Source organism: Pan paniscus, chromosome 15 (genome assembly GCF_029289425.2).
Source record: "Pan paniscus chromosome 15, NHGRI_mPanPan1-v2.0_pri, whole genome shotgun sequence".
In the NCBI taxonomy this organism is placed as follows: domain Eukaryota; kingdom Metazoa; phylum Chordata; class Mammalia; order Primates; family Hominidae; genus Pan; species Pan paniscus.
In genome coordinates, this window is record NC_073264.2 from 25,619,349 (window position 1) to 25,639,103 (window position 19,755).

The 19,755-nt window shown below is 52.3% G+C and overlaps 1 protein-coding gene across 1 annotated transcript; it reads right to left on the reverse strand.

Moving 5' to 3' along the window:
- Window positions 1-1,115: 1,115 nt before the first annotated feature.
- RABGGTA (Rab geranylgeranyltransferase subunit alpha) lies at window positions 1,116-8,467 on the reverse strand. Its single transcript, XM_003809089.6, has 17 exons — window positions 7,062-8,467; window positions 6,688-6,744; window positions 6,412-6,522; window positions 5,909-6,033; window positions 5,529-5,716; window positions 5,069-5,272; window positions 4,658-4,741; window positions 4,489-4,571; window positions 4,303-4,404; window positions 4,092-4,197; window positions 3,947-3,998; window positions 3,688-3,776; window positions 3,448-3,536; window positions 3,238-3,354; window positions 2,353-2,466; window positions 2,007-2,094; window positions 1,116-1,341 (listed from the first exon to the last, which is right to left on the reverse strand). Exons 2-17 carry the CDS (start codon window positions 6,688-6,690, stop codon window positions 1,193-1,195), a joined length of 1,704 nt encoding a protein of 567 aa, XP_003809137.1. The 5' UTR covers window positions 6,691-6,744; window positions 7,062-8,467; the 3' UTR covers window positions 1,116-1,192.
- Window positions 8,468-19,755: the final 11,288 nt, after the last annotated feature.

Genomic DNA, 19,755 nt, shown 5'->3' on the forward strand with positions numbered 1-19,755 from the left:
CCCGGGGGTGGGGGCAGGTGCCCCACCTCCAACACCCTCAGTAGACACACCAGTGGATATCAAACTTCCAGGCAGGTCAGCCAGAGGGCTTTGTGCAGGGGCTGCGGATTTGTGCATCACTGCGGATACGGGAAGGGGCAGGGCCCTGGCTGTCCGGACGTGTGTGAGCACATGTGGGCCCAGGCAGATCCCAGAGAACCAGTAGGATGCCTTTGTCACACTCTCTCCCTAGCTTTAATCAATCTTTCTCTCCCCACCCAGCCAGGTTTGAGTCAGTGCCCTAACCCCTGAGCCAGTCCCCTCCCCCCACCACCACTCAGGACTCTCTAGGTCAGGACAAGGTGTGTACATGGTATGTGTGGGGGGACACCATGGGAGCAGACATTCAGCTCAGGACCTCAAGGAGCTGAGGCCAGGCTGCTGGCCAACCATTCCTTAGCAATACAGAAGCAAGAACATGAGTCTAGAATCCTAGACCAAGGGTAGAGACAACTTTGGTTTCAGTGCTGAAGCGCTCCGGCCAAGAACCTTGGGCAAGTCTCAACAGCAGTTTCCTCATCAGTACACTGGGCCTAAAAATCTCATCCCTGAGACTCTGTGAGGATCAAATGGTATCAAGTATTCTCAAAGGTACTTCAACCGTAGAATGCTACTCATGGGGACCGATACTGTTGTTCAGGCAGGACGGAGCAAGGACACCCTGGCCCATTCCTGGGAATGTGGAGCCCTTGAGCCTCCTCAGCTATGGTGAATGGGGGCCAGGGCAGGGGGAACATGTGGAAGGTGCAGGGGTCATGGGAAAAAATTGTATGATGCTTCCAGCTGGAGAAACTCACAGCTGCTCTGTAGCTTACCAGAGCCAGAACCTGAGCCCAAGCCCTATTCCTGCTTGGAATCTAGACCCAGTCCCAGCCCCCACCCCAAACCAGAAGGTAAACAAAAGCTCAGCCTTCACCCTGAATTCTGCCCCAAACACTGAAGCCTTGGCTCTCTCTGAGAGGAAACAATAGGATGGCGCAGAAAGAAGGAGCTGGCAACACCCCATGTCTCTTCCCTTTCTTTTCAAAAAATGAAAGTGATGAAGGTAGTGGTGTAGTGATAGCAGCGACAACAGCTTGGTAGCCTGAGAGGGCCTCTCCATTCTTTATTCAGTCCCAATAAGTTAAAGGGCAAGGGTAGGGGGCAGGGCCTCTTAGGTGAGGACACTGCTAACTGAAGGCAGCAGTTCAGCCAGTTGCTCCAAGATGCCCACCGCTTGGCACAGCGGGTTACCCTGCAGGTTGAGGAGGACCAGCCTGGGGCAGGAGGCAAGAGGCTGGAGCACTGCAGGTTGCTGGAGGCCTTGTTCAGGAGAGTCAAGGAAAGCTTGGCAGGTTCCTCCCAATTTATTTGCTCCTGTGTACCCTCAAGAGCTGGGGACTGCTGCCTGGAAGTCTGTTTGATGGGCATCTCATATGCTCCCTGGAGGGAGTCAGGCTCTAGGAAGGGACTGCAAATGCCTGCCCACAGGGTCAGCCAGGAAAGAATGAGCTGCAACACCCCACGCAAGCTGGTGTAGTATCAGGGGAGTGGTGCAGGGTATGATAAGGTGGAAATCTAGCCTGGTCCAAAGAGACATTTACTATTCAGCAATGACCAAGGGCTGCTGAGTGAAAATACCAGTGTAAGGTTGCTCTAACTTCCAATTTTTAAGAGAAGAATTAGAACTCTAGATGTTTTTTAAAGTATGAAACTTCTGATTTTCAAAAAACTACATAGACCTGAAGAACAGCTGCGGGCTGCCCATTTGTGAACTCTGACTTGAGGAAGTCCACTCCGCACAACTCCACCAGTGCAGGTCAGTGATAGCCCGACAGCCCCAGGCTCTCCCCCTTCAACTCACACTACAGAGCCCCCTCTCTCCTTCCCTGCAAGAGGGTGGCACATACCCTGCCTGCTGTCTGTCCCTTCCCAGGGTGGCACCTCACTTTACCCACTGTCTGAAAGGCACCCAGAAGGAAGGATACGGTTGTTGCACAGTAGCAGCTCCTGCAGCCGGGGTAGGTTGGTGACGCCGTCCAGGGACTCTATGGCATTATCACTGGCCTGCAGCACCTGGGGGCAGGGAGGGCAGGGAGGCAGGACAGGCGCTGTCAGCCGGGGATGGTTCAGCAACTGAGGAGCTCAGGGTGACGGGTCCACAGAGCACAGAGGGGCTCACAGGGTCAGGCTGCGTGATGGAGGTAGAAGGCACGCAGTTACATGTTCGGGGTGGAGGGTCCTGCACATCTCCTTGTAGGATGGGCAGACTTCTGAGGTAGAGGAAGAGGAAAAGAACCACCCGTGACAGGGATGGAGACATGGGTACTTTACCTCAAGGCAGCGCAGGGCAGCCAGTGCAGGTGGCAGGGTTCGGAGACGATTGTGTGACAAGTCAAGATGGGTGACCAAGAGCAGCTGTTCCAGATGGCAGAGCACTGTCAGATCCTGGGGGGTGAAGGGAGGAAGGAGGTGATGAGCTTCCCAGGAGACCTGGGAGAGGGTCCTCAGCCAGCATTTATTAGGCACATGCCCTCTGTGCCCCACAGGCCCTTGGGGACCCCAGCCAAGAAGAGGATGGGAGCATGTGGGAAGCTGACCTTATAGCCCACAGCAGTACATGACGTGGGACAGACAGTGCTGCGAGTGGGGTAACCAGTGGGGTGGGTGAGGAGGAGGAGGCCTGGAGTTCGGAGGTACAGGGGCCAGTGGAGGGTGCTGGGTAAACAAAGACTGGTCCCCCATGGGGACTGGTCCTGATGAGGCAGAGATGAGTTTGGCAGGAATGGAGGTGGGCTGTGGTGATGTGATAAAACTAATGTGTTGGGAAGGACTAGGAAAAGTGGAGCCTGGACAACTTCTCAGGAATCTCTGGAAAGTATTTGGCCTTCAGGTATTGGGGGTTGCTCCAGGGTGAGATGTGCTGGAATGTGTGGGAGGAGTGGGCTAGCGGTCACTCTGAAGGAAGATGAAGCTATGACCAGCCTGGGGAAGAAACAGCACAAGGAGGTCCTGGTGACTCGGGATTTGAAAGTGAGTGGCAAGAAGAAGAATGGGCTGAGTGACAGAAAGGCCTGGAAGAGGAGCAAGCTGGGAGGCAGGGATGAACTCTATCTTCATTGGAAGTCCACAAAGGCACCTGAGACTGGGGGCAAAGTCAGGGACGTGGGGAGGCCAGCGGGATGAGGGCCAGGGGAAGGCATGCATGGCAGCCCATACCTTGTGAGCCAGGTGCAGCACACGCACCTCAGCATACTCCATCTTGAGCACGCTATTCTCCAGCAAGAACTTGCTGCGCAGGTCATCCAGATACGCTGCCCGCATGGGGTCCACGGCCTGGAGTGGATGGGGTGGGCAGGGTATGCATGTCAGGGGCCTGCCTCCTGCCTGCTGGGCCTCCCCCTGGTCTGTTCTGCAGACAGAACTTGCCTTGAGGGTCTGGAAGTACTGCAGGGTCTCCTTCTCATACAGCAGGGGGTCCAGTGCCCGCATCAGCAGGATGATGGTAAGCAGGCACCCTGAGGAGAGGGCAGGGAAAAGGAGGGTTTCTCTTGGATCCTCCTCTGCTCCCATCCTCCTGAGGCCTTCCTGCTGTCCTCTCAGGGCCACACTGGAAAGGGGTTTCCTCAGTGGGCTCTGGGAGCAGACTCTCACGGAATGGGGCCTCACATTTATTCTCAGGCTCCAGCTCCTGCAGCTCCTTACAGGATTCCAGCTCAGACTGCAGCACTGTGGACTTCTCCACTGACAGCTCACACCTGAGGGTGGGCAGGGTGGGGAGGTGTTGAGGCCCACAGCCCTGAAGCACTGGTCAACATTCCCAGTATCTAGACTGAAACAGCTCCTTGAGGCCCCAGCCTCCTGCCCTGGCTGCCTGATGCCCAGAGTCCAGAGCCCCTCTCCTTGTTTTGTGCTTCCCTATCACCACCTGAATAGCTGCTCGTCCGTCGTGGAGTCCCGGCACCAGCCCTCCTGGCGGCCTGGGGAAAGAGTAGGTGGTTGGAGGGTGCACCCTTGAGAGGAAAAGAGTGATGGGGGCTGCTGCAAGGGGTGGAGGTTGCAGGTTCCATCACCTTTTAAAAGCACGCATTCTTTCTGGACATCGCCTGCTGTCCAAATGACGCGAAATGTATGTTGGGGCAACTGGTCGTTGAGGGAGGCAGCAGGCAGGTCACAGAGCTGGGAGTACTGGGTCAAGGAAATGCCCCAGCCTAACCACTTTTTTGACTGTCCCACCCAGCCCTGCCCCAGACCCCCACTTCTGCCCCACCAATCCTGGGATACCCAGACATGGCTGGGCCGGTTCCTGCCATCTGGGGTCCTCCACTCCACAATCAGGGGAGAATCATCAACCATGAGCAGCAAGATCTCCGTCCTGGAGCCCACCTGGCACAAAGGACAAAGACTTCAGCCCCATCAGCACCAGGCCCACAATCCCACAGTGCTCTTGACAAAAGCTGCAGGACTCACTAAGAGGGGCCGAGAGAAGGAGACAGTCAGACAGGCCTCGTCCCGGCTCACATGTAGGCAGCGCAGTGCATCCTGGGGGTCAGCTGTGGGGAGACAGTGTCAGATTTCTTTAAACCCTCTCCCATTCCTATTAAGCGCTGAACACCCAGCCCCTTTCCTCATTGCTCACCTCGGCCTAGGAGCCAACGGTGATAAAACCAGGCACTCTGGTCATTGGGGTCAGTGAAGAAGGCATTCTGCACCAGCTCCAGCTCTGTGGGGTTCCAGGAGGCATGGGGCTGTGGTCAGGACACTGGTGAGCTCCTGGCCACTCCAACACCCTACCCTCTCCTTGGAGTACCTCCAGCCCCCAGTCTCACTTATATGCTGTCCTTGCACAGGGGCTACGTATGTCAGTTTTATCTTCCCCATCAGACACTTAAGCTCCCTGCAGCCAGGGACTGATTCTTAAGCACCCCTGGAGCCACGCATGAAGTAGGTGCTCAATAAACCTGAGTGACAGGTTCAGGAACAGGGTCAGGCATGGGGGCTGGAAGGGTGGCACTGCAGAGTCCTCCTGAGCATCCCTGACCCTGGTTACCTTTGAGCAGCACATCCTCAGGGAGGCGCCCCTGTGGTCCAGAATCCGGCTGGGGGTGCAGCTGGGGCAAGAGACAGGAGCGGTAATGCCAGGAAGAGTAGTTGGAGAAGTTTCGGGTGATGAGGCTGTCAGTGAAGGCTAGCTCTTCTGCAGGGGGCACGGCTGCCTGTGTGGCCACAAACCGCCGATAGTCCCAGCAGTGAACTGGAGGGGAGAGGTGACAGCATATCTTAGAGGCAGGGCAAGAGGAGCTACCTGGCTGGGACCCCTAGAGTCCTCAGGAACCCCTAGAAACACCTCAGTGCACTCCACGGAGGATGCATTTGGCTCCAACATCCCTTTCAGCACCAGCTCAGTGGACCCATCCTGGATATCCCTCCCCATTCTGGGCCTTACTGAGGCCCCAGTACCAGAATGTGGGCAGGTGAGGGCTGTGGGGACAGAATCTGCAGCCACATACAGTTCCGCTCATCCACCTCCAGGAAACGGGCACAGAGCTCCAGCTCTCGGGTCCAGTTGGGCTCAGGCAGGCGGCCTAGCAGCCAGCATCGGTGGTGCCAGGTACCATAAGACTTGGGGTTCACCCGCAGGCAGCTCTCCAGGAAGCCCAGTTCTGCCTTCACCAGAGCAGCCAACTCTTCAGGAGACCTGTACCCAGAAGGGAAGGGGGGGTCAGGGCTCTCCTACAGTCAACCTCAGCTCACCCCTCACTTTCTGCACCCAGCCCCCTACTATCCTCCATCTATGCCACTGGCTGCCCCATTTCTCCTTCACCCCTAGACCCAGGCAGTGCAGGCGCAGGGCCAGGGCAGTCTTCTGAGATCCTGAATCCCTACGCACTTCTGAGTCTCCAGCTGCTGGAGCACCTCTCGTCGGCAGTTCCAGAGGGTGGCAAAATCAGGGTTGGCTCCCAGAATCTGGCTTGTCAGTTCCAGCACGGACTCATCCAGCTCACCAGCCTGGCGCTAAGAAGATAGGTGGCAGGGTTAGAGATCATATAATTTTCCCACTACAGGACTAAATAACGTAAACTTAAAACCATCCAATATTCTGTGAATCCCACATTATACAACAGGTACTATGAACCATGCTTTATGGCCTTACAGGTATTCTCTCATTTAATCTTCACAACAGCCTTATGCAGTAGGTGCAATTATTAGCCCCATTTTACAGATGAGCAAACTGAGGCCCAAAGAGATTCAGCAACTTGCCCAAAGTCATACAGTTATAAGTGAGAGAACCCAGAATTGGATCTAGGCAGTCTGACTCTAGGGACCAGCTCTTGGCCTCTGCACTATACTAAGGGAGCTACTTGGGGTCGGGGCTACCTCTGAGGGCCCCACCTTCTGGAATACGGCCTGGGTGGCTGACTGGTATAGCTTCAGCTTCTGCTCTCGCTCTAGCCTTTTGGCCTCCGCCTGCTCTTCTGACGTCTTCACCTTCAGGCGTCCGTGCTACAAGGATGAACGGGTTGGAAGAGTGCAGGTTGCCTTGCAGGAGCTGACCTGCAAAAACCCCACACTGTGGAGCCCTAGGTTCATACGGGGCAACCATGGCACTGCCACTGGGGGTGAGGGCGCGGGCCTGCGGAGGTGAAGGGCTGGGCTCAGGGTTCTCACCATGGTGCCGGCTCAGGGTTCAAGACAGGGGAAGGGTCCAGTGGTAGCCCTTGAAGTCTGAGGAGAGAAGTGTCAATCACGTAGCCCCGCCCCTACTAGCTCCGCCCACAGCTGTGTCCGGAAGCAGCAAGCGTGCCTGGGCAGAGACCCCCAGAGTGTAAAGAGGTCCTGGGACAGGCTTTGCACGTTCCACAAGAGGTAAGCACCCGGACTAGGACTTCCATCCGTGTGGCCCTTCCTATAGCCCGATTCGCCCGGGCCAGAGCGCAAGCCGGGGCACCTGGGCGTTGGGGACCACTCTGCTCCCCAAAGGTTGCCGCTACCCGCCCGTCCCACGGCTCCCGGGCACCCCCGCCCCCCGCGGGCGGACCCACCTGCGCTGGGAGGAGGCGCGGGGGACGCGGAGCTGCGGCGCCCGCCACAGAGCCCAGGCGCTGGCTAGAGCGGCGCCACGTCCCGGCTCATCGAAACGCAGCGCACTCTGCAGGCTTGGGGAGGGACTTGCGGCGGAAGAGGCCGGCTCGGAGGCGCGTGCGCGGGGGCTCTGCGCTCGCTGTCCGGAAACGCCTCGTACCTGTTAGCCACCTGGTGTGTACGAGTGCGCACGGGCGACTGTAGCGTGCGTGTGAAATGGGGGGAGGACCATGCCAGTTGGTAACTCAGAGTGCAGTGTAGTTAGTGGAAGAGGTTTCTCCAACAGCCGGAAACCCGCACCTTCACTACTCCACTGACCTCACCCTGGCCACACCGACAGCCTTCTAGATGTCAAATCTAACAGGTGGAGTTTCCTGTCATTTTCTCTAACCTCTGAAGCATTTGACGCTACCCATTTCTTTATACTTGACACCCCCATTCTGGCTTCTCCTCCTGCACCTCTGCCTCTCTCTTCTCATCTGTTCACCTCCACCCCTAAATGTTGGTGATCTCCAGGGCCCTTTCCTCACCCCTTTTTCACTTCACCCACTGTTCCTGGGAGTATGTTTAAATGTAAGCCTTCAACTGCTTCGAGTTGGAGCTCCTCAGAGCTGTTTTGGCCCACAAATCTGGCATTACACTTTCTCTGGGTGAGTTCATCCACACTCATTGTTTTAATTACTACCTGTAAATTGATGACACCCAAATTTATATCTCCAGCCCAGATGTCTTGCAAGCTTAAATAACAATAAATAATATACATGCACATACATATTCAAACACCTGTTGGATATCACCTGGTGTCCCAGAGACACCTCAAACTCCAAAAGCCAAAAGGTATACATTATCTCTCATCCATCCTGTCTAAACATTGGTCTTTATGTTTTCTATTGTAGTGAATGGCACTATTTCCTCCTCACTTCTTAAACTCGCTTAAATACTCTTTCTCTTCCCACTGCCACTAGGAGTTCAAACTCCGAATTTCTTCTCCAGATTGTTGAAAGTCTTTTCAGTGTTCTCCACCTCATCCCTTGTTATCAGTCCATCCTCTGTGCTACTGAATCCATTTTTCTAAAATGCAGATTTGATGTCATATGTGTGCCTAAAAGTGCTGAGTGGCTCCTTTTCAGGATAGAATTGTAATCTCTCAGCTCAGCACATCAGACCTATTGGCATTTGGGCTCTGCCTACTCTCTGGCTGTATGTCCTGCCTGACCCTGCCAAAAACTCTTCATGACAGCCTACAGAAATACTTGCAGTTTCCTAAATATGTTAGCCTGTTCCCTCTTGACTCTCCTTTCTCTACACTCCTCCTTTGCCACAGTAATTCCTGTTTATCTTTAAGATTTAACTTTTTGAACTCCACAGTACAAAGAAAAAAAAAAGTAACTCAAGTGGCACCTCGAGGAAGTTCTCTAAAATGCCCCAGTCTGATTTGATAGACCTTCATATGTACTTTTAAAGACTGTGATTTTTTCCCTGTGCCTACTGCAAAGAAGGTTTTCTGGTGGAGCCTTCATGAGGTTCAGGGTGGCTAGTGAGTGTGTGTGTACCACACGTACACGTGTGTGATGTCTTTGTGAATAGTGTGTCCATGTGGCATGTGTGTGTTTATAACTCACACCTGGGTAAGAAGGTAGTGCTTTAAATTTTTTTTTTTTTTTTTTTTTTTTTTTTTGAGACAGGGTCTCACTCTGTCACCTGGGCAGGAGTGCAGTGGCACGATCTCTGCTTACTGCAACCTCTGCCTCCTGGGTTCAAGCGATTCTCCTGCCTCAGCCTCCGGAGTAGCTGGGACTACAGGCATGCACCACCACACCCGACTGATTTTTGTAGTTTTAGAAGAGACGCTGTTTCACCATGTTGGCCAGGCTGGTCTCAAACTCCTGACTTCAGGTGATCTGCCCACCTTGGCCTCCCAGAGTGCTGGGATTACAGGTGTGAGCCACCATGCCCGGCCAGTGCTTTAAATCTTTATATATCCTTCACACCTCTCTCAGCCCCTGGAAATGTATGTAAAGTGTCCATTATATACTTGTCCTTTCCTAGATCCTATAACAAATTCTCGAAAAGAGACATTTTTCCTATCCCTGTGTATTTGTAGTCCCAGTGAGGAAAGAGTTAAACCATTTATTGGTTCTCTTTGTGCCAGCCACTGTGATGGGAGTTTTGCATACATAGGAGGGATGTGCACACACACAGAATTACAGGTAGGAGGCAGTAAGCAGAGTGATTAAGAACATGGATGCTGGAGCCAGACTGCCTGGCTACAAATCCTAGCTTTGCCACTTGCTTATCCCAGTGTTACCTGGGGCAAGTTACTCAACTTCTGTGTTGCGTTTCCTCTATGTCTGAATTTCTTCAACAGTAACATAGGAAAAATATTATCTAGCTGCTGCAGTTGAAGTTAATCTGTTGAAGTTAAGCTGAAATAAAAGAATCTATGTAAAGTGCTTAGAATAGTGTCTGTACTAAGTAAGGGCTCAGTATAGTAATAGGAAACTGAGGCTCAGAAAGATTAAGTAACTTGTTGAGGGCCACCCATGTAATAAGTGGCCAAATGGGACCTGTGTCTAGTCTGGTCCAGCCCTCCCACCTCACCACCAGCCTTCTTTTGTTGGTGGTCACCTCCTTCTCGAGCTTCCTGCTCTGTGCACACTCACAGGCGCAGCCAGATACTTGGGAACACAGATGCCCTCAAGTGCAGATTTGCCAGGTACAGCCTTGCATCATAGTCACTAATCACATTGTGATTAGCAATCTTGAAACTGGGAAGGTTGAGTCAAGCAGGCTTAAGAGAGGAAGTGAGTCTCATGAAAAAATCTGCATCAGAGAAGGCAGGGCTTGAGTTTTGGAAAGAGCAGGCAGGAAGGGTATTTCAGGTATGTAATATGACGTAAAGGTGGGGGAGAGAAAGCCAAACTAACTTAGCTGGCTGGCAGAGAGAGGCTGAGCCAGGTGCCTTTGGAGATAAGAGCAGTGGAACTGATGATAAGCCTCTTGCTTGAAGGCAAAAGGAGCTGTCAGGAGTTATATTTGGCCTCCTATGTGGGATAAGTGGGAACCATGCAGGTGTCTGAGAGCCACAATCTTTTTTTTTTTTTTTGAGACAGAGTCTCGTTCTGTCACCCACGCTGGATTAGTGGTGTGGTGTCTGCTCACTGCCAGCTCTGCCTCCCAGGTTCATGCCATTCTCCTGCCTCAGCCTCCTGAGTAGCTGGGACTACAGGCGCCTGCCACCATGCCCGGCTAATTTTTTGTATTTTTAGTGGAGACGGGGTTTCACCTTGTTAGCCAGGATGGTCTCGATCTCCTGACCTCGTGATCTGCCTGCCTCGGCCTCCCAAAGTGCTAGGATTACAGGCGTGAGCCACCATGTCCGGCTTTTTTTTTTTTTTTTTTTGAGACAAATTTTGCTTTTGTTGCCCAGGCTGGAATGATGCAATGGCACGATCTTGGCTCACTGCAACCTGTGCCTCCCGGGTTCAAGCGATTCTCCTGCCTCAGTCTCCCGAGTAGCTGGGATTACAGGCATGTGCCACCATGCGCAGGTAATTTTGTATTTTTTGTAGAGACAGGGTTTCTCCTTGTTGGTCAGGCTGGTCTTGAACTCCCGACCTCAGGTGAGCTGCCTGCCTCGGCCTCCCAAAGTGCTGGGATTATAGGCGTGAGCCACCGTGCCCTGAAAGCCACAATCTAAATGATGTTTGAAGAAGAGATTTTTACTGCCCTCTATGTATAGAAAGAAACAAACAGTAATTGAGTATCAACAGAGCCCCAGACATCTTATTTACTGCACTCACTACCTATATGAAATAGGTATTATTATCCATATTTTACAATGAAGCAACAGGGAATACAGTGGGTTTGCAGAAGTTAGTTTCTTGTCCAAAGTCACACATCTTCGAGATTCAGAATTGAGATGGCTGTATAGGTGAGAGTGACCATTGCCAGAGGCCTGAACCTGAGTTACTTGAGACCTGGAACCCTGGCATCTTTCCACCCCTGCCAATTCATTCTCTTCTCCTGCTCCCAACATACATACACAGAAGCACACACACATAGTCACTTACAATGGCTCCAGGACCCTGAGCCCGTCACAGACCAGAGAGTCTGGAGGGAGGAAAGGGGGCCACGAGCCCTGGGTCAGGGCCCTGGGTCAAAGCTTGGCTAGAAGCCATGGTCTGACGGCAGGGGGAGCAAGTGCAAGACAGGTAATGGAGCTGTCGCCGGGCCATGTGCAGTGTGTGGTAGTGTGTGCATTCATTCAGTCCCTTGATGTTCAGCATCAGTGCTGGGCCTCACAGCATGTTGGGTGCCAGGGATCCAGTAGTGGACGAGAAAGACAAGTCTCTGTCTTCCAGAGCTTACAGTGGCGTGTAGCACTGTCCAATAGAACTTTCTGTGACAATGGAAGTGTTTGGTATCTGTGTCATCTAACACGGTTGACAGTAGCCCCATGTGACTGCTAAGCGCTTGAAATGTGCCTAGTGCAATTGAGGAACTGAATTTTTCATTTTGTTTCATTTTAATTAACTTAAAAATTTTTTTTTGGCCAGGGGCCAGCTGTAATGCTGTAGTGCTATAGTCCCAGCACTTTGGGAGGCCGAGGCAGGCGAATCACTTGAGGTCAGGAGTTGGAGACCAGCCTGTCCAACATAGTGAAATGCCATCTCTACTAAAAATACAAAAATTAGCTGGGCGTGGTGGTACGCGCCTGTAGTCCCAGCTACATGGGAGGCTGAGGCAGGAGAATCGTTTGAGCCTAGGAGGTGGAGGTTGCAGTGAGCTGAGGTCATGCCACTGCACTCTAGCCTGGGAAACAGAGCAAGACTCGGTCTCAAAAAAAAAAAAAAAAAGGTGGGACTACAGGCACACACCCAGCTAATTTTTAAAAATTAGCCCATGCCTAGCAAATTAAAAAAAATATATTTTTAGAGACAGGATCTTTCTATATTGCCCAGGCTGGTCTCCAACTCCTGGCCTCCAAGCAATCATCCTGCCTCAGCCTCCCAAAGTGCTGGGACTACAGGCATGAGCCACCGCACCTGGCCTAATTTAAATGTAAATAACTGCATGGGGCTAGTGGCTAGTATTGGACAGAGCAGGTCTCTTGGGTGAGACACGTAAGATGAAGTAGGACGGGGCCCATGAGGGCCCACAGAAGGGACACCTCACCCAGACTCAGGTTAAGAAGAACTTGTTTTAGATCTGGTGATTTTAACGGTTTACATTTTTTTCTGTTTAACTTTTGATGCTTACTCTATTCTTCTATAAAACTTGTCACTGAGGCATAACGTATTATACTGAAAGTGCACAAATCACAGATGTGCAGCTCTGATCCTCCTATTTTAAAACTCTCCCAGACACAGGTATGGGTAAAAGGTTTAGTGGGGGACGGGAGACACAGAACGGAGGTAAATGTGGGGAAGGAGGTTAGAAAACCCCCTCTTCAGGGATGATCTGGCAGAACCTGGAATCCACATGAATGTCCCTGTGGCTGTGGGGGGGCAGTGGGCATGGAGAGTGAGGATGGAGAAGGACTATTTCTGAGGACCAGTAGGCAGGATTTGGTAGCAGGTGAGACTAAGATGCAGGGACGAAGGGAACTTGGAGGAAGGCTTGCAGTTGTAAAGCTGAGGACTTGAGAATTTGTGGTGTCCACAGAGGTCCTAGAACATGGGCGTGGGGAGGGATGGTTGCGTGAGAAGAGGAAGGGCTACTTCTCACATGTTTGGTTTTGATGTGGAGATGTCCTGAGGCAACAAGAAATCCTTGCCTGGAGAGAGGCTGAGAGGTCAAGGCAGAAGAAGTCAGCGTGGGCGTCAGGTGTGCGCAGGTAGTCATTACACCCAGCAGAGAATGGGTGCTCTGGGGAGAGGGGAGGTGAGGGAACCCACAAACAAGCTTTGGTAGAGCGTGGTGAGGGCAGGGCTGAGGGTGCGGGGTGGAGAAGCCTCAGTGGAGGGCAAAAGAAGAAATGGACAACGAAGAGAGGAGAACTTCTGTGCTCCTGAAGCCATAATTAATGAGAAATTATAATGACTGAATACTTTATAGCCATGATGGCAAGAAACTGAAGCTCTGCCCGAGGCCGCACAGCCAGAAGCGATAAAGCCTGGCCTCGTGCTCAGGCTGATTCCAGAAGACGCTTTCTTGCTGGCTTTCCCTCCAGCCTTGCCCACCATGCTTTGCTGGAGCTGGCCAGGGCCAGGAGTGTGGGAGGAGGGTGGAAGGAGGCATCCAGAGACCTCTGGGAATCTCGGGTGGGGGTGCTGGATGCTGGCCTTGTGGGGAAGCGGGGCCAGCAAGGGGAGGCAACTCAGGCCAGATGGTCTGGATCTAATCTTGGGACCCAGATGAAATCAAATATTGGGAAATCTGAGTCCCAGCACAAGTTGGGGTCAAGAAAATGAAAGGGGAAGAGCAGTGCTGGGTGCCTGCCACGTGTCAGTGATAGCAGAGTTGAAGCTTCCCCATGGCACAAGCAGAAGTGCCCAATTCTTATCTCTTGCAACAGGGACTTCCTCTGCCCCCAGCTTCCTGATTCTTTATAACTCTGACCATCGCAGAGCACAACGTTACAGCGAGACAGGGCGTGATGGATCCCCAGCAGCCCAGAGATACTCAGTGAAGTCACATACCCGGAGGTGGGGCCAGGTTTGGAAACCAGGTTTTCAAATGACTATCTTAGTGCTTTTGCACCCATCAGCTCTATCTTAGGATATGTTGAGCAACAAAATGGTGAACTGTGGGTGTGCTGGTGGGATAGTAGATATGGTTGTAACGGATAGGACATCCATTACCAAATAATATGAATTAATGTGTCTTTGTCAACCTGGAGGGAGGTCCCTAGTGATGGCACTTTTTCAGTGACGTGGGATGAGCACAGATGCCACTCTCATAATCGAAGGTCACTTGCACATAATTGGGAGGAATACTGGATGATGGCGTCTGGTGAGATTGTTGGGCCAGATTTGTCACGTGGTATTGAATAGGGACAGAATTACACTCTGGTTCTTTGGTCTTCAGATAATCAGCTGCACAAGAGTGAGATACGTGAGGGGTGGAATAACAATAGTGTATGAAGACAGGAGGACTCTGGCTGATAAGGGATTGGAAAGAATTGACTGTGATCTGCTTGCCAAAAGCACTAACATGACTTTGGGATGCACTAAGAGAGCTTTAGTACCCAGAACAATGGGGCTCATAGGCCTCAGACTCTGTGAGAGTCAAACCCTGTTAGGAGTGTGTGGCCCATTTTGAGAGGGACAGAGACAAACTGTAGAGTCCAGAGGTAGAAATCAGGATGGTGAGAAGAGCCCATGACCACAGGGAGGACATGAAGATACTGAACTGGGAGAGAAGATTCAAGGGGCAGATGATAATGGTCTTTCAACTCCTAGAATAGAAACTGAATTGATTCTGCATATCTTGAGAGCAAAGACCAAAGACCAGAGAGTGGATGTAGATCCTTTATGAGGAAGGACTTTCTAATAATTAAAGCTAATTATTCTACCAAAGGTAGAATGGGCCTCAATGAGAGGTGGGAGGCATTCAAGCATATGTTGGTCAACCACTTTGTGAGAATGTAGTAGTGGACATTCAGAGACCAGAGTCTCTCCACTCTGAAGTTCTGAAAGATTCTGATCCCTGGGATGGAGCAGGGGACTAGAGTAACTCAGAGCCCGAGAAGATCCTCTCCACTGCCCATTCCCCGCAACTGCCCATTCCTTGGACACTTGGTTTGAATGCTTGCATTCTTTCTCTTCTCCCTGCTCCCCAGTTCCTTCTGAGTCAGGCTGGGGAAATTGCTTGATGGCCCATGGGGGTTGCCACGTGCCTGTAGCACACTTCCTGGCTGGGGAAGAAGACGAAACAGGTTAGCCAGTGAGAAGGGAGGGCAGGTCCCCAAGGTTGCCCTAAAAGACAGAAGGGCCCCAGAGGGAAAGTCCCCACAAGAGCATTCTAACTCTCCCAGGGTGTGGTGGGTACTGACTCAGGTTGGCGTCTCTTGGGGAAGAGTTGAGGGAAAAGCAAACCAAGAAATGGTGCTGAAAAGCTGGAAAAACTTCTTGAGCCAGCCAGAACTGAAGCCTCTGTGAAAGGAGCCAGGCACTGCATGGTGACTGGTGATGATAATGCCATGTTGGCTAAAAATTGCCCAGAGCACTGGTGGAGGTGGGAAGGTAGCCAAGAAGCTCACTGCCTGGCAAGGCTGCTGCACAACTACAGGGGGCACCATCACATTCGGTTTTGGGCATATATGATGTGAGTGGTACCAGGAGGCAGAAGCCCTGACATTCTATGTCAAGTGAGAAGCAGAAGCTGTGGAACAAAGTGAGACTGTGGGTCCTGGGGAAGGATGGGATGCTGTCGCTGGTAGATGAACACAGGGGGCTGGGGAAGGATGGGATGCTGTCGCTGGTAGATGAACACGGGGCTGGGGAAGGATGGGATGCTGTCGCTGGTAGATGAACACAGGGGGCTGGGGAAGGATGGGATGCTGTCGCTGGTAGATGAACACAGGGGGCTAAGGACATACTCCTCTAGGGGAGGAAAGAGGAACTGCTCCTTTTGGGGGAGCACTCAGGCCTGGCCCTTTCCCTGTCCCATTCATCCATCCAACAAATACTGACTGAGGGCCCTCTGTGCCTGATCCACGCTAGGGTGGGGGCTGCGACAGTGAGCAGAGCACAGACACAGTCCCTGCCTCATGGAGCATACAGGCTAGCCCTGGGCTGTTTAATCGAACTTTCTGGATGATGGAAATAATCACATAAGCAAATGTAGAAGGACAACTCTGTCAACTGCTCTGCCTTTATGGAGAGGCATATGGTGCTGGGTGAGCACCTGATGGGGAGCTGCCCTGTCTGAGAATGGGGGTGGGCTTCCTAGAGGAAGTGAGTGGGAGCCAGGGCTGTAGGTGAGCAGAAGCCCTGGCTTGGGGCTCGGTCAAGTGCCTCTTCTGATCCTCTCAGCACCAGGTCCTGTGGTGCCTGCATTATAGCTCATCCTGTGGGTGCAGCGCCCCACTTCTGCTCGTGCTGTGAACTACCTACCCAAGGGGACTCATTTGACTGCATTTCCTCTCACCTAGCAAGGTGCCTGCACCATGGTGGTTGCTCAACTAACGTTAACATAATTTAGCCAGTCAATTATCAACCAACAATTATTGAGCACCAGTACAGCTCAATATACAGCGGTGACCAAGACAGACAAGGTCCCTGCTGTCATAGGGCTTACATTATAGTTGGAGAGACAGTCCCTGTAGGAGCAAATACACACCAAAGACAATTTCAGGGAATCTAAGTGCCCCTGAGGGAAATGAAACAGGGTATTGAGACTAGTTGGGAATGAATGAATGAATGAATAAATGGTGAGCCATGGAGGCACCCACCCACTGGGCTGGGGTGGGAGATGAGGAGGAGGAGTTGGGGATCTTAGAGCCCAGGGCAGGGAACTTGGTCAGGGGTGGCTGCACTCCAGGCTGTAGGGCCAGGCCTCGCAGCACCGGGAGGGAGTGGACAGGGAGTGGTTCCGAAGCTCAGAATTCAGTGTAAAGTAGAATGCCTGGAACTGCTGACAGTAGCAATGCTGTGTTCCTGAGTCCCCTGTGGGCCCAATCATGACTCAGGCTTGAGCTCTGTGCCTGGCAAAGAACACTGAGGGGAAGAGAGGCAGGGAGGACCTGGAGTAGCCCTACAGAGGCATCCAAGGCTCCCACTGCTGGCAGCCCTGTTGGGAAATTCTCTCTTAGGCCCCTGAGCGGGGGTTTTGAGGCTGAGGTGTGGTGTGTGGGGCCGAGGCCAAGGACCGATGGATAGCAGGGATCAATGAGTCCTTAGAGGGTCAGTCCTGGGATACAGACACTGCCATGGCTGGCCCAGCATACCTCCCCTCAGGGAGGAAGGGTGGAGCCCTCACCAGTGGGTCTCACTGGGCCTGTGAGTTCAGCCACACTCTGGGTTCGCCCCAGGTACTGTGCAGTTCTGTGCTGAAGGTTTCAAAGTTTCTGTGCATGGGGAAGGAGACAGCAGGAGAATGGGGGATGAAGGGTCCAAGACCTAATCCCTAACTTTGGGAAGGAGTCATCCTTATCCAGGAAATGGATGAAGACATCTATGGCTCTAACACTAGTCAAGAGCCAAGTGAATTTCATAGTAAGAGGTTCCCTGGAAGCGGGCAAAGCAAGGGTAGAAGACGCCAGGAGAAGCTTCTAGGAGGTTGAGGTGGGCCTGGCTGGATGAATTCTGGCAGGCAAAATGGGGTTGGGGGCTGGGTGAAAGAATGAGTGGTAATCTAGAGATCAGAACAGCTGGAGCAAAGGTGCAGAGGAAAGGGAGTGTGGTCAAGTTTAGGGAAGAGTAAGGCTCAATGTGGCCAAGAGGAACTTAGGCTGGGTGAACTTGGGAAAGCTTTCACCATTGTGCCCAGTCCCCAACCCTTCCTCTACCCAAAGTAGAAGGCCTCCAAAGTCAAAACCAAACCAGAGGCCGGCACAGTGGCTCACGCCTGTAATCCCAGCACTCTGGGAGGCCAAGGCGGGCGGATCACTTGAGGCCAGGAGCTTGAGACCAGCCTGGGAAACCCCGTCTCTACTAAAAATACACAAATTAGCCAGGCATGGTGTAATTCCATGCTACTGGGGAGGCTGAGACAGGAGAATTGCTGAACCCAGGAGGCAGAAGTTGTAGTGAGCCAAGATAGCGCCACTGCACTCCAGCCTGGGCAACAGAGTGAGACTGTGTCTCAAAAACCAAACCAAACAAAACAAAACCAGACACAAGAAAGCAGAAGCAGCATGATGCAGGGGAAAGAGCTCACACTTTTATACAGAGTTATACAGATTTGGTTGAATCCAGACTCTCGCTGTAAAGCCTTGCAATCCTGGATAAGTTACTTAGAATTTCTGAGCCTCAGTTTCCTCAGCTGTAAAAGAGTACTTACCTCATGTGGCAGATGAAAAGAGTAGGGCCTAGGTAGAGTGTTTGGGCGTTGCAGGTGCCCAATAAACCTGAATTCTCTCAGCCCCTACAATAACACAGGTCTCTGATGATAGGGTGTTAATGTGACAGTGAAGGGCCAAAGCCAAGGCACCTTTGCTCCCTCTTGCATGAGGCCCTCTAGGGATGCTCAGGCTGTGTCTGTTCTGGCTTTGCACATTTCTTCTGGAACTGCCTCTCTAATGAGGAGGTAGCCAAGACCTCCTTACTCACCAATATGGGGCATATGTGTTGGTACTTGCTAATAGAAATTGCACAAAACCGGGCCCACTTCCTCCCTTTGCCTACTTCCCAGCATTCCTCATGGGCTCCTCCATTCTCAAGGGTCTACGGAAGGGTCCTATGTCCTCCAGATTCACCACTATCAAGCACAAGCAGCTTCCAGTTCCTCTCCACGCTGGCATTTAAGTCCAGGTGGCTGGTGATCCCTTGGCCTTGCTTCAAGCTGAGCCTGAGCCTGCACCTGGACTCTGGCTGAGGAAACTATTCGCCCCCACAGCTGGCCCACTGCTGAGTTCCCCGGGAGGCTTGGAGCAGAGGGCAGTGGGCAGCAGCATCCCACTGAGAACTGCAGAACTCTCAGCACATGACAACTCTGTCCAAACCTCTGAACTAAGAGACTTGACCAGACTCTAGATTGGCTTTTAGCAGCACAAGGCTGTATCCCTAGGATGGCCCCAGCCCCTCTTAAAGTGCTGTCTTGAGAAAGCTCAGTGCTGCCAGAAAAATTTATTATTTGTTCTAGCCAACACCTGATGATAGGCCCCTGACCTCACTTTCTTAGAACATTTGGCTCAAAATGGCTTGCCATTGTACATATGTATCTCTTGCAACTCAAAAGCATCAGGTCTTCCTTTAAAATATAGTCATCAAGGCCAGGCATGGTGGCTCACGCTGTAATCCCAGCACTTTGGGAGGCTGAGGCGGGCGGATCACTTGAGGCCAGGAGTTCAAGACCAGCTTGGGCAACATGCCAAAACTCTGTCTCTACTAAAAATACAAAAACAAAAAACAAAAACAAAAAAACTTAACCAGGCATGGTTGCACATTCCTATAGTCCCAGCTACTCAGGGGGCTGAGGTGGGAGGATCCCTTGAGCTGGGGAGGTACAGGTTGCAGTGAGCTGAGATCGCACCACCCACTGAACTCCAGCTCACGCTACAGAGTGAGACCCTGCCTCAATAAATAAATAAATAAAGGACAGAGCCCTAACTTAGGTACATGCCAGCCAGAGACAGAGAGACAGCTGGCCTCATTCCATTCACTCTGAGGCTTTGCTAACCCCCTGCCTCCTCCCTTTACAGCTCCCAGATCACCTGTGCACAAATCAGAATGGAGCTCAGCTCTTTCCCCTACTGTCAGTAGTTACTGAATAAAGCCTGCTTTCACTGCTTTAACTAACATCTGCCATTTCTCTTCGATACCACCTGCAGAAGACCCAGCCCGTGCTCCTCCTTAGCCCCTGCTCAGTCCTGAGGTGACTTCTGCCTCTTCTGCTGCTCAACATGGGGCCCATCAGCCTAGTTAAACCAGCAGCCATGGGGCTCTGAGGAGGACCCCTAGGCCAGGGCACCCATGGGCATGTGTGCTGGGGGGAACTGAGTGGAGTGTCAGGCAGGGAGTCAGGACACACTGAGGGGGCAAGGAT

What these genes read in the sequence shown, in the direction of transcription:
- RABGGTA (XM_003809089.6), bottom strand. An exon ending in CCCAGGCCGTATTCCAGAAG is followed by an intron (nt 6,034 to 6,411) that starts GTGGGGCCCTCA and finishes CTATCTTCTTAG; the next exon opens with CGCCAGGCTGGTGAGCTGGA. An exon ending in GGAGGTGGATGAGCGGAACT is followed by an intron (nt 5,273 to 5,528) that starts GTATGTGGCTGC and finishes TCTCCCCTCCAG; the next exon opens with TTCACTGCTGGGACTATCGG.